The sequence below is a fragment of the Apodemus sylvaticus genome, chromosome X (assembly GCF_947179515.1).
Source record: "Apodemus sylvaticus chromosome X, mApoSyl1.1, whole genome shotgun sequence".
In the NCBI taxonomy this organism is placed as follows: Eukaryota; Metazoa; Chordata; class Mammalia; order Rodentia; family Muridae; genus Apodemus; species Apodemus sylvaticus.
The window spans coordinates 44634937-44650388 of NC_067495.1; the positions used below are offsets into that span (position 1 = coordinate 44634937).

Genomic DNA, 15452 nt, shown 5'->3' on the forward strand with positions numbered 1-15452 from the left:
TATGCAAGTAGAGATCACGCAACAATTTTGTGGTGTGATTTCCTTATTGTACATTTATATAGGTGGGTCTTAGAGATCAAGCTCATGTCATTAACTTTCCATGGCAACTACTTTTATACACTGACGAATCCATCCTGTAGACCCTGTATATAAATATGTTTACCTTACACAAAAGAAGAGTTAGAGTAACAAAGAAAAAACAACATCTGAACTGGTTAATTCTGCTTTAGTATTAACCGTCATGATAGATAGCTGCAGAGACCCTTTAATTGTTCTGGATAATTATGACAAATTGCTCACTCAGTGCTACATCTTGCTTAGGATAAATAGACCAGAATGGTAAATATTGATTCAAGGCAAACTTAAAAGAATTGGCTTTGTGTCAGTCAATTACAGGGTTGAATTTTGTTGCAAAGTCTTTTGTCAAAAAAATATGCTTTGTCATCTTGTTATTTTTAAAAATCTTTAATAATAATAATAATAATGTTTATGCTTGTTATTCATTGAACCACAATTTATATCAGTTCTTTTGCTGTTACTTACACATATTGCCAAATGTAATTGCAAACTATTTTTCTAAAATATATTTGATAATCTTTATATTCAGAAAGAATTTTAACCTGCATTTCTAGAGAGAGCCAGGCTATATCTCCCAAAATACCTTATGTTCTATTACACAGGAAGTTGTCTAAGAGATACACATTGAAGCATCCTCACTATGTAGAGATATAGAAGTAAGAATTTACAGGCTGGTCATATACATAATCTACTTACGAGAACTGACCCTTGTATTACCCTGCTAAATCTAGGAACCCCTTTTTTCAACTAATCAAGACAATTGATAGTAAATACTAAATCTAAGTGTCAGACTCAAGCTGTAAGGGAAGCTTAAAAGTTATTTTGGATGAAACTGGGGCCAAGGAATATCCGAACAAATGAATAAATTACAATAACTTAAGACTACCAGCACTAATTACATGGAAATGCAAATATTTTTATCAGAAAAATATCCTCCCCACAGACATTGTTTGGTCATATTTGAGATCAAATTAATCATGGTATGCACTCACTGATAAGTGGATATTAGCCTAGAAACTTTGAATACCCAGGACATAATCCACAAATTAAATGATGTCCAAAAAGAATGGAGGAGTGGCCCCTGGTTCTGGAAAGACTCAGTGCAAGAGTATAGGGGAATTCCAGAACAGGGAAGCGGGAAGGGGTGGATGGAAGAACAGGGGGAGGGAAGAGGGCTTATGGGACTTGCGGGGAGTGGGGACCCAGAAAAGGGGAAATCATTTGAAATGTAAATAAAAGAAAGAAAGAAAGAAAAAAAAAGTACTATAAAAAAATTAAGGATGCACAGAGAAAACAATGCCATCATGAATCAGCATTAACATAAAGGAATAAAACACATAATATATATCAGAATGAATTTATATTATCCAGTTTAAAATTTACATTACTCAGGGCTGCAGAGATGGCTCAGTGGATAAGAGAGACTGTTCTTCCAGAAGTCCTCAGTTCAATTCCAAGCAACCACACGGTGGCTCACACCCACCTGTAATGAGATTCGATGTACTCTTCTGGTGTGTGTACAGAGAGCTAAGGCATACTCACATACATAAAATAAGTAAGATAAATCTTAAAAAATATGTGACAAAATTTGAAAATAATGTATAGACTATTGTATCAAAAATTAGAGGATGAAAATGTTCTCCTTGTATTTTTTCCTTTGTTAAGCAATTTTAATTTCTGTCTATGCCAAGTTTACAACTCCTTATATTACTATGTCATTACATGAATGAAATGTCAATAATATTGGCCTCTGCTTAAAAGAAGTTTGTTATCATAATGATATTAGAACAGTAAGGATTAATCTATATGTTAAAATAAAGATATATTACTCTTATAGACTTATAAAGCCAAGTAATATTGTTAATTATATGTGAATAGTATCATATTATAAGGTATTGAATGTTGTGTAAACTAGAATAGAGCTGGAAAATGGAATGTTAGCAAGTTTTAGTGTTTAATACCTTTCCTGAGCCATGAAAAACACTTTAATAATTTTGTCTCTCTATATGTTAATTTTCCCACATTCCAAGACATACTTCAAACAGGAGTAGACACTTCTAGCTCACCTCCCATTCAGTCTTTCACTTACTTATTATAGCTGACTTCTTCAAAAGTTCTGACAAGAAAAGTGAGATATGAGAATGATCTAAAAGTAAAAATGCGACACATTACAGGCATTGAAGGATGTGTGACAAGAGATAAGGGCTGGTAATTTAAAATAGATAACAAGGTAGACAAGACAGGTTAGTTTGACAGACGAAGGTAACTTCAGAAAATTTTCAGTTGAAGGAAAATTCAGATGGCCGAGAAGCACCTTAAGAAATGCTCAACATCATTAGCCATTAGGGAATTACAAATCAAAACAACCCTGAGATTTCATCTCACACCAGTCAGAATGGCTAAGATTAAAAACTCAGGAGACAGCAGGTGTTGCCGAGGATGTGGAGAAAGAGGAACACTCCTCCACTGCTGGTGGGATTGCAAGCTAGTACAACCACTATGGAAATCAGTCTGGCGGTTCCTCAGAAAACTGGACATGATACTTCCGGAGGACCCTGCTATACCTCTCCTGGGCATATACCCAGAGGATTCCCCAGCATGCAATAAGGACACATGCTCCACTATATTCATAGCAGCCTTATTTGTAGAAGCCAGAAGCTGGAAACAACCCAGATGTCCCTCAATGGGGGAATGGATACAGAAAATGTGATATATTTACACAATGGAGTACTATTCAGCAACTAAAAACAATGAATTCATGAATTATTTTAGGCAAATGGTTGGAACTGGAAAATATCATCCTAAGCGAGGTAATGCAATCACAAAAGAATACACATGGAATGCAATTATTGATAAGTGGATATTAATTAGCCCTGAAGCTCTGAACACTGAAGATACAATTAGCATATCAAATGATTCCCATGAAGAGGGAAGAAGAGGGCCCTGATCCTGGAAAGGCTTGATCCAGCATTGTAGGGGAGTACCAGGACAGAGAAAAGAGAGGGGGAAAGATAGGAGAATGGATGGAGAGAAGAGGACTTATGGGAAATATGGGGAGGAGGGAACTGGGAAAGGGGAAGGCTTTTAGAATGTAAGCAAATAATATAGAAAATAAATAAAAAATTTCACATGCAAACATAAAAAAGGCATGTTTAACATGAAAAAATCAAATTACTGCAAATAAGAGATAAACAAAATGGATTGACTTTAGAAATTATAAAATTAGGACTAGACAATGTCTAGTTGTGAAGAAAGCTGTAAGAGTGAAATATTGATTTATGGTGAACTCCATCTCTGAGAAATTTGTATAATGCTTAGGCCCATGAAGCTATGGTTTGAGGAGGGAATGGGTAGCAGAACACACAAATGGTATCATGTTTATTGTTACAAGATATTCTTCATTGTAAAGTTCCATTAAGAAGATAAAGTACTGGCGAATACTTCATAGAAAAATGAGCTTCTATTCAAATTATCCTCTATTCTACTTTAGTAAAATCATGTACTATAAAAATTTGTAATACAAAATCTAAGTTTCTACATCACCATGATCATTCAGTTCCCAGATAAATGACCTACACCTTTTATTGTTTTCAATCTGCCTTAAACAGCAAAAGAGATGGACAGATATCAATCCTCTATGCTCTTAGAATCTACTTTCCTATTGATAACACAAAGTTATTACTTACTATGTTTTATGTGAACTGCTCTTATCTCCAATTGGCTAGCCTCCAGGGCCATGTTTTCTATTACTCACCTAACCCATGGTGGCTTCTTCTTCATTCATGTTCTCCTCCTCTCTGTAGTTTTCCTGACTTCCAAGCCCAGGAAACCTATACCCAAACTATGTCTCCTGTGCCCATCTATTAGCTGTTGGCATCTTTATTCACCGATCAAGGATAACTTGGGGGCAAAGTCACATAGTATCAATTTGGTCTACATGAGGTGTCTCTCCTCTGGAGAAACATGCTCTTGAGGAAACTGTAATAGCAATGGAATACTAACAACATCAGTCTAAACCACTACAATATATAGTAATAATAATCAGTTTCAAGGCATCTCACAATTTTTTTGTAAAATACTTCCATAAATCATATTGCACAAATATTCATACTTAAGGAATCACAAGAAAAGAGAATCTTGGTTGTGTTATGTATAATTATTCCCTTCAAGATGTGTTTGATTATAGTCTGAAATAGCCAAGACCCAGTCTTTGGAATCCTGTCTTATAATGATGGCAATGACCAGAACTTCCTCATTTGATATTCATTCTTTAAAATGTCACCATGCCCTGATGGCTCTGATGTGAATTTCATGTATTATGTGTCCTGTAACATATTCAGTTTACTTTAGGTTATTTTAGCCTGTTAGCTGTTGATCATCTTGGCTAAATTATGGTAATCAGATCATCTGCATACTTTAGCTCTTTAGTATAAAAAGCAAATGTAGGACCCTTTTCCAAAATGTCATAATTGCTAGGAAGCAACAGCAGAAACAATAAGCTAAGTGTGGGCTCTCTTATAATTGGTTACAATGTGACTACCTGGGTTGTATAAAAAAGATGATATGTCCAAATATCCTTTTTATGTTTTTTTTTATTGATTTTCCTACCTAAATTGTTTCCAAAAGTATTCAGAAGTTAAGAAGTTAAGAATGTAACCTCTTTTCTACATAATATGTTTGGTTTATTATTTTACTGAAGATAATCAACTGAGCTTTAGCTTTGATTATCCTTAGTGTGTTAGTAATAGACATATCATCCAAGATCACAACTTCTTCTATAATCCTAATTTCATGTTTCCTTAATTATGTGAAAAAAAGATAATAAGTACAGTGAATCTTGATTTTCCTAAGTTGAATGTTCTCTGATAATACTATTATATTCGTGTAAATATTGAACTTTAAGGAGGCTGCTAGCATGAATGTCTTAGTTCTAGCTGCCTTCATTTGTACCAGTGTGGTAGATATAATACTTGTTACTATAATAACTTTTATTAGTAACTATACTTGGAGAAGGAACAAATCATTTATATTATTACATTAATTATACAAATATTAATATAAACATTTTAATATATGTGCATGTAATAAATAACCCAACCTTTAAATATAGAAAATGTAGACCAAAAGGTTTGTTGCATTTTTTTTCTTTCTTGCTTTTTTTTTTTTTTCTAAATCAACTCAATCCTGAGTGACTTAAAGAGGGAACTTAGAGAAATGAGTCCGGCAGATAGGTCTTTAAACAAGTGTGTGAGGATATTTTCTTGATTAATACTTAATGTGGGTATGCACAGCCCACTGAGGAGTTGATACCACGGACATTCTGGGGTGTATAAGAAAGCACACTGAATGTATACCTTTTCATAGATGACCATTTCATATTGGATAACCAATGTTGTATGCATTTTTGGGAAAGACTGTTTCTCATCCCCCTTAGTATTTCTTAGTTGCCTGTAGTTCTTTCTGTAGAGCTGTGGTCTTGTGAGCTTTCTCCCACCCACATTAGCATGTCTACTGTTGTACTAGTTCAGGTCATGTTTAGGGAATCATGCTGGTGAGACATTATTCTGACATTTCTAAGATACACAGTCCTACAACATACCCTCTGTTCTTGCTCTTATAATCTTTGCACGTACTTACTCTTTTAAGTGCCTTATGTACAGCATTTCAATTGTACATTTATCACTCGGCCCCTGCTCCACAACTCTGCATTTTAATTAGTTGTGGTTTTCTGCAATGGTCTATATTTGTTGGAAGGGTAAATTTCCTTAATTTCTGGCAATAACTGCACTTATAAGTGGGTATAACATGCAACTATAATGAATTGAGGGATTATGCTGATTAGTTAAATGGCAGTGACATATTCCCCACTAAGATCCATAGCTTCACTTGTCTTAGATTGTTTGTTAGATTTCTAAAACCAGGCAAGTTTCCCTACTTGTTCAGTGGCTTTTGATCCCAATTACAGAGCTGTTGGCTACTATCTAGGTATTCAGACAACTACTACATCTTTAGGTTTACCTTGCCATGCTGGTTGTTTTTATATTTCATAGTCACCAGAGCTAGATAGGACTGCTAGTAATTCCCTTAGGAAGCTTATATGGCACCTTTGTTACCATTAACCTAGTCCTCTGGGAGGAGAAATTCAGGTCATTTGCAGATCTGGGGCCTTTGGGCTATGTATCTAATATGCTTGATATCTTCAGCAATAGGGACTTACTCCCTTCTTGTGGAAAATATAATGCAAAATATCAAAGACTATATGCTTTGGGAGTCTTTTGAACAACCCTGACCAACAACTCAAGGGAGGGCTTCTCATGCCTGGTATTGGGGTTTTGTTAGAAGGTCATTGACTCTTAGAAGGATCATTGTCATTGCAGATATATAGATATCACTAATGCACTAATGTGTGTGTGTGTGTGTGTGTGTGTGTACTGACTTATTTCATTAAAGTTATTTTAATGTCTTTTACTTTTGAGTTGCTTTTTACTTTTTTATACATGTCTATTATTATTTTACCCCTTCCCTCCTTCCTCCATAACTAAAGCCTCCCAGTTTTTCCCTATCTCAGCTTTCATCTCACTTATAACCTATTATTCACTCATTATTCCTCTACCCTTTTATATTTTTCTGTTTTGTGTCATTACTTCAGATTATGTAATCATATCTGATATTTCAGAGCTAAAAAAATAAATTAAAATAGCAGTCACAGTTGTCTTTCTAGGTCAGGTTCACATCACTCCCTCTGATCTTTACTGCTTCCACCCATTTACCTGTAAATGACATGGTTTCATTTTTTATATAGCAGTACAATATACTATTATATATATATATATATATATATATATATAATATTTTGTGTAATGTTGTTGGAACTACTTTCCTTTCAGAATGTATTTTTCTGTTTTGGAATATATAATCATATTTCAAATACATTTCATTCCATTTCTTAGTGATTTGAATTTACTTTTCCTGCATTTCATTGATAAAATCATTTTCTTCTTTTTGGAGAATTTTACACAAAATTTTTGCGATCATATTCATACTCCTCTCCTGTCTCTCATTGCTCCTCCTTCCCTATCTTTCTACCCAATTATTTTTGTCTTACCTATTTAGTCTAAGTGTATTTTCTATGTGTTTTTCATACTGTTACACAAAATAAAACTACATGAGAATCTGAGTAATAATCAGTCTGGTCATTTTTGAAGCAAAACAAATCATTAGAAATGCATTTTGAAAGCATTTATATTTATATTTTCTTAGGTTATACTGAAGAACACATTAAAATAATAGTAGGTTTAAAAGTATTGTCTTATTTTCTTTCTGTACCTTCTTTCATTTAGAAAAAATAAAGGAAATGTCTTCATTTCCATGGAGCCATTTCTAGGATTTTGTTTTTACCCTCATATAGTTTATAAAACTACCCTAATATTTGCTATTTCTGTTGATACCTATGATTCTTATTATTGCTGAGTAGATTAGCTAAATTTAGGAAATAGAATTTTTAAATGAAAGGCATTATTTTGAGATCAAAAACATACCTGATTGTGGCCTGGGAGTTTCTAATTCCATTCATCAGGTCAAATGTGGCAAAGTGTCCTGCAAAGCCACAGTCTGGCATCCTATTGGGATATTCCTAATAAGATGTTTAGAAATAGAAATCAGCTTATGTCATGACTGGTTCAAAGCTTGGACTGACATCAAGTGTTTTACTGCCTGAGATAACAAGCAATCCATGTAGCCACTCTTTTATTGGCTATCTGTCAGGTTAGGCTAAGAAACAACCCACCGCAGATCTTTTGTCATCATGATCTTCCAGGCTATGCTATGTCATTCAGCCCATTTAATCTCAGGAATGAAAATACAAAATTAGGTTGAGAAGCATTAATTTGAAGCCAGTGATATGATTTAAATTTCTACTGCATTACATCCTTTTCAATTACATTAACATTCTACAAGTGTCTACAGATTAGTATGTTGGCTTTGCCTTTCATCAGAGAAAAGGACCACATTTAAACAATGCCTGATCACACAATTATTTCCTACTATGATTGGAAGGCTTCTGCAGCCACCTGTCACAATGCTGACAATTGGGTCATTAGTTAGAGATCCACTTGTCTAGAGGGACTCTTTGTATGTTACAGACAGTCTTTCCTCCAGTACAGAAAGAGAAGGCTCTTATTGTAACTGCAAGCACTGTCATCTGAATCATTTTAGAAAGCAATTTGTTTGATGTTTGGACTGAAATAAGAGGAAGTATTTTAATTGGAGTTTAGAGCAAGGTCTCAGTCATCAATCTTAGAATGGTTTAATGGAAATAGATTAAAGGTTGATTTATATAATGTTCTACCCTATTTTTATACTTAAAATATGTTAAGGAAGAGTTATTCTTTAAATTTAGCATCTATAATAGATTGTTACCTTTTGGTTTCTATTTCCATTATACTTCTATTTTTGGCAGCTTAAACTTTTCAGTTTTCACCATTAAATAAATCACTTTTTACATCATTCATTTAGTGGTGAACAAAGCTGGTGGTATTGTTCTGGAAACTGATATTCAGCAAAGACCCTCATTAGAGCTAGGATCCAATGTAAATAAACATAATTATCGGGAAACTACAATGTAGAATAACACAAATTAAAAATAATAGAAACTATGAGAACATAAAATAAATGACAATTAATATGTTAAATAGAATAATTTAGGTATTCTACATCACACATAAATCTCAAAATATAATATTGTAGATATATACAGTGGTTATTGGGAAAGCAATAGAAGACCAGATATAGTAAGGAGCTTTAAATATGATTTTAAAATGATTTACAACTATTACATGATTTATTTTCACCAAATTAAATTTGAAGCCATAACATTCTATAATGATGTCTGAATAAGTTAAAGACAATGGAACAAAGAATATTTTAAAAACTCAAAGGAACATTAGAGTCATAATTACCAGATTCTAGAAAGTAACAAGAATAGGAAGAGGTATTCATGCAGGACTCCAGCTCCTTTTCACATTTTCCAGATATCTTTAATTGAAAACTATTACTCAAGAAGAAGAATAGTATGCTCAACATTCACTTGTCAAAGAATAATAGCATATCAAGTGTTTTTCATATATGTTCAAGTATGTATAATATAAAAATCAAGAAACACTTTGAAATCAGTGGGCAACTTCTGGGAAGCAGATGTATTAATACCATAATATCACAATCAGGCCTATGCCTTTATGGATGACATAAGAATTTTAAAATAAGTTTTTTGACTCATTCTTTACCTTGAGATAGATTCTTTAAAGGTCATTAGATCCTTGGACGTAGACTTTGCAATCTCTTTAGAATTCTATCAATACTTGAAAAATATTAAATTATCCTAACAATATTTATAGTAACAATTATTATAAATTACAGCTATGTTAAGTTTAGTTAATACTTTTTCTACTCCAATAGTAGTACACATTCAGCTCTAATATTTTCATAATCCAAATTGTGAAGAAAACAGAAGAGGGGAAACAATTTTACAAAGTGGAGTAAAATTTGTATTCAAGTTAAATCCTTAAACAGATGGTTATCTAAATTTTTCTTTTCTAAAGGAGCCAATTCTGAACAGAGTGCTTATGTGTCTTGCCGGTGGAAGTGGATTATCTGTCTTGAATTGGATTGTGATGACGGTGACCCTATTCTAAGTATACCAAATCTCTTGAACTATATAATGAGATCAGGAGGAACATTCAGCCTGAGAACGACAGATTGCAACAACTGAGATGATTTTGATAATGTTTTCTTCCAGCTTTTTCCTTTGATGTACATGATACTGTGGCGTTTTTCCTGTAGACACCTCTGTTTTGTGTACCAAGTGTTGTTTTTTCTTTTACTTTTATTTTTTTATAAGCAAAGCTGAATGAGTGCCCGAAAGCTGCGCAATCTGTCTTACAAAAAGGTGACGGCGGAAGAGTCTAGATTTTTCACTGACTGTGTAACAGAAATTGTACAGAATTGATTAAGAACAAATATATAAATAATTCACTCTTATTTCTTCTTCTATTTAGGCTGTGAGGAAACAAAAGTTGCTTGAACAGAGTATCCAGTCTGCCCAGGAAATTGAAAAGTCCTTGCACTTAATTCAGGAGTCGCTTGAATTCATTGACAAGCAGTTGACAGCTTATATTGCTGACAAGGTGGATGCAGCTCAAATGCCTCAGGAAGCCCAGGCAAGTCTTCCAAACTGGGAATGAGCATTTGTTGCTATTGTTATATTTTTAATGTTTCATCTTCAGTGGGGTGCTGCAGATTTTCCTATTTAGGCATTACTTAATTGTGAAGACATTTGCTTTCATTTATTCATTGAACTAATTGGAAGTGGAAGTGACATCTTAAATAAGTCTATATCGTAATTATAAGATTTATTTTATAAATTAACACGTGAGCCAATTTCAAATAGAGAAAATGAATCCCAAAAAAGCTGATATATATTGTTTACAAATGTTTCAAACTCAGTCTAGAGGAAAACCAAAGCATAGTAATTTTTATGACACAGAAATAACTTACTCTCTTCTTAAACATTATTATCTACCATTTGCAAACAACTCATGCTTCTTATGATGGATATTAGTTCTAAAATATGTTTCTGTCTTTATATTGTGCTATAAGTATCTGAAAACACAGATAGAAATAAATATTTACCCTGTTGCTATTGAACATAATAGATATGCTCATGTGAATAAACTCTCCTTCTTTGGATCCAAATTATGAAGTGTTTTTAATTACATTTTCTGAAAATGATATAGAAAGTAGAAATTAATCCTGTATAAGTTGGAAATAAGTAAATAAATTCCATACCCTAAGATATTCCATGTTATTTTAAACAGCAAATTTCTGTTTTTAAGTAACATGTAAATGCATGTAAAATCACATGTATATTATTTATTTTTTTAAACTAAGTTGCTAGGAAGGGTAAATCTGTACTTTTTAAAGGACACACACACATACACACACACACACACAAAGCTAAAAAACAAGTATAATTAATGTATCTATGGAATGAGGTGAGGGTATTAGAAAGTGGTGGGTAAATTCCTTTTCCATTTCCATTTCCTTTTCCATCCTATTTATGTAGATTTTGGAAGCATTTCAGTTTAAAAATCAGATAGCTGTGTAAAATACAGGAATTATAGATCGTGGATACAAATGCTGTTGTGTTTCATTGAATCACAACTTGCTGCTCAGAATATCAACACATGTATTAACTAACATTCAGTAATTCACCATATTTTCTATATTTAACTAATGAAGTACCTCTGAATTTGGGACAGATCATATGAATTTTTCATAATATCAAAATTCGAGAAGAATGGGTTCCTGATGAAATGTACACTATTACAATAGATGAGGAGCAAATTTAATATAGAGAATTTTGGTGATAAAATATGACTTTGGACAAGAACAATAAATACCATAATGGAAATGGGGGTAATACTAAATAATCACTACTATACATGCACTAAGAAAATAACCTTATGAAAATCTAGTCAATTTCTGTAGTCTTTACTATTCATGTAAATATATAAACCTGACTTTGACTCACACAGAAGCTTTTATAGACAGAGTTAGGTTTTATATGTGTGTGTGCGTGTGCGTGTGCGTGTGTGTGTGTGTGTGTGTGTTTAGCACATTGAAGACAGACTAATGCTTTTATTAGATTAGGTAAAAAGGAGAGCTTTTAAGAAAACATATCAAGGACCCAAGTAGCTGAAGGAGCTTGCAGCCCCACAGGAAGAACAACAATATGAACCAACCAGATGCCCCAGAGCTCCCAGGGACTAAACCACCAACCAAAGAGTACACATGGGGAGACCCATGCCTCCAGCTGCATATGTAGCAGAGGATGGCATTGTCAGACATCAATGAGAGGAGAGGCCCTTGATCCTGGGGAGGCAGGCTAATTTCCCCAGTGTAGTGGAATGTCAGGACAGGGAGGCAGGAGTGGGTGGGTTATGGGTTGGTGAGCAGGGGAAGGGGGGATGGGATAGGGAATTTTCAGAGGGGAAACAAGGAAAGGGGATAACATTTGAAATGTAAATAAAGAAATTTATTAATTAAATTTCTTTCTAATTAAAAAAAAAGAAAGAAAATGTATCTTGCCTGTTTGAGAAGAGAGTAGTATGTGATCCTGGTTCAGTATTATACTGAAAATAAGCATATAATAGTTATTTGGCACTGACTTCCCTCTATTATAAATATGACAATATTGAACATTAGAGAATATAAAACACCTGAAAACAGTTGAGCATTTATTTAGTTGAACCTGTATTTTTTCACCATGACTATAAATAAATTGTTTTCTGTAATGAAGTTAACATGAACTAGATTTAGTTGAAGGATTGCATTTCCAAATGTTCCAACTGAAGATTATGTTGAAGCAGAGTTGAAGAGTACAGAAGGTGTCTGAGAAATAAGAATTTAAATTGTATAGCAGTGTGTTCTTGTGGGACTCTTAACTGTGGGTGTGGGAATTGTCTTTTGACACCTTTTTCCTGCTTTTTGGGACCCTTTGCCTCCTACTAGGTTGTCTAGTCCAGACTTAGTATGAGGTGAAATTCCTAGTCTTAGTATATCTTGTTATGTACTGTTCAGTTGATATCCTTGGGAGGCCTGCTCTTTTCTGAAGGGAAACAAAGGAACAGTGGATGGGGGTGGGGCAGGAGTGTGCATAACTAGGAGGAGTGGATGAGGTGAAAATGTGGTCAGGATATAATGGATGAGAGAAGAATAATTCAATTTATTTACATAGAGATAAATACAAATTAATTAAAGAAAAGAATTTAAGCAGTGTTTCAGATACAAAACTTAGTTTAAAAGCCCATAAACTTACATTTTCTTAGGTTTCTTTTTTTGCGTGTGTGTTGTGAATGGGTTTGAATTTTATACTGGGTAGAAAAAAGCTGAAATATATTTCCTTAAATGTAGTGCATAGCTTAATGCCAATATAAAGGTGAATAGGCTTTGTGTCCCCTGTCAAAAATCACATTCTTGTTACAATACATCAATGAGAAACAGAAAAAAAATGCATGTATAGTATTTCTGTGGTTGCCAATCATTTACATAAAAACTTAGATTTTCTGAGTGATGCTGATCCAGGAGATCTGTGAGTATCTGTCTCCACCATGTGGTGCACTACTAGTTCTACTACTCAATAGGATTTCTGAATATAACCTTTTTTCAGTTTAAATTGAGAGCCCTGAGTAAAAAAAAAAAAATCCTAACTATAAGAGTTACATCAACTTACAAACATCTGACAGTTATATCTTATTGCACATCAAAGTATATAAAGATGAATATATTTTTCCACATATACATTCAGAAAGCACCCAACTTAAATCAATATTTCCACTTATCAATTATCTAGCATGATTAGAAGACAATAACATTTGAATGCACGTTATAGTGAAAATATGTTTCCTACTCTTTAGTGATAAGTGAGTATAGAAACAAACTTAAACATTTAGATGCTAAAAGAGCAAAAGTTGTCCCAGATTTTTTATTTTGAATAGTATGACTGAAACAAATAGCCGTTTGAAATGCTTCAAATGTCTAGTGCCATATACATCTTAAATTGAGTCAAATAAAATGTACAACAACTTAAATATTTCATTGAATCAATTATCCAACTAAAACCATCAAATTAAATTCACTAGAAAAGGTACAGACAGAGACATGATAATTTATTTCTTACCTTTCCTTAGTGTCTCTGCCTGTGCTCCACTTCTGCCGGGAGGACATTGGCAATTTCTATGGTTCTGCTAGAAAGGGACAAGGAAACAGTTCTGTGGGTACAAAAAAAAATGTGTGTCCTTCTGCCATCTGAGGATCCCCTAGTCACGTTGCGTTGAAGATAGTTCTGTGGCCAGAGACATAGAAAATGGAATGGGAGGTGACTATACTCTGGAAAAATGCTCCAAGCAGGCTGGGGACTAATGTCACCATGTACCATTCCAAGCAGAAAGTTAAAAGTTAAGAAAAGCTTGGAGTGCTTTCATTTGTCTATCGGTTTGGTTCTGTATTTAAATATCATTTTTAAGAAGGTATGCCAGCAATAAGTAAAATGATAACAAAATGGGTGGCTGTTATATCAACTCTTGGATTAGTTTAATTGAGTCTGAAATGTGGCTGTATAAAGGGAAACAAAGTATACATGTTTATAAACAGAAATACAAGGAGAGTTTTGAACTTCACCCACATCCACCCATAACATCACATCAACTCTCAGTCACAGCAGCACCTATTACCTTTTCCAGTAGCTTAAAAAAATTGGTTGGTTTTAATATTTGTGTCTGAATATTTTGTCAGCAGGTATTGTTGTATCACATGTCTCCATAAATTTCATATGGTGAAGATCTAACCTTTACAATCTGTATTTTGAAATCAGGAAGTAATTAAGATTCAAAGAAACCACAAAAGTAGAAGCCTGGGAAGGCAAAATTTCCTGTTTTGCAAATTTGGTGTTTACAGAGGTAAATGAGAAACGACAGCTAAAAAGTATGATACTGGATTCAGGAACTGGAGAGGCAGAATGGGAAGGGAAAAAGAAAAGGAGGAAATGAGAAGGAGGAGAGAAGGAAGAAGAGGAAATGAAGGGATGTATATGGAAATACAGGAGGTTTGAGATGGGGCAAATGGAAGTTCTCATTTAGGGGAAACAGGTTGGATATGAATACACTGCATTTGTGTATAAAATATTAATGAATAAATAAAATAAGATAAAATAAAAAAAAAACTTTCCTTAGTGTCTTAGTTAGGGTGTTACTGCTGGGAACAGACACCATGACCAATGCAACTCTTATAAGGACAACATTTAATTGGGGCTGGCTTACAGGTTCAGAGGTTCAGCCCATTGTCATCAAGGTTGGAACATGGCAGCATCCAGGCAGGCATGGTACAGGAGGAGCCCACACTCACAGAGACACATCTACTCCAAAAAGGTCACACCTTTTAATAGTGCCAGTCCCTGGGTGAAACATAACGAAACCAACACACTTAGCAATACCTGGAGGCACCTTACATAATACATTTATAAAAATGAATAGCAGAAGGAAAAGAGACTATTTTGAAAGAAAGAAAGAAAGAAAGAAAGAAAGAAAGAAAGAAAGAAAGAAAGAAAGAAAGAAAGAAAGAAAGACGAAAGTAAGTACTGGAAATCATAAAATCATAAAATATTTCATTCACCCTGATCAGATTTTATGATATTCCAATGTTCATAGTTGATCTGGTTTATTCTTCCTGTTGCTCTTATCTGTCTTTATAAAGATCTCTATTTATGATTGTCTATAGCATTTAGTTGAAGAATGTTGAAGTGATTATTCACTTATTACTTT

The 15452-nt window shown here is 33.8% G+C and overlaps 1 protein-coding gene across 1 annotated transcript in view; it reads left to right on the forward strand.

Moving 5' to 3' along the window:
• Dmd (dystrophin) overlaps nucleotides 1-15452 on the forward strand; it is a 1772476-nt gene that overhangs the window by 468794 nt on the left and 1288230 nt on the right. Inside the window, exon 26 of the mRNA XM_052170230.1 lies at nucleotides 10131-10292. Within this exon, the coding sequence (XP_052026190.1) occupies nucleotides 10131-10292 (162 nt within the window). The remainder of the gene's footprint in view (nucleotides 1-10130; nucleotides 10293-15452) is intronic.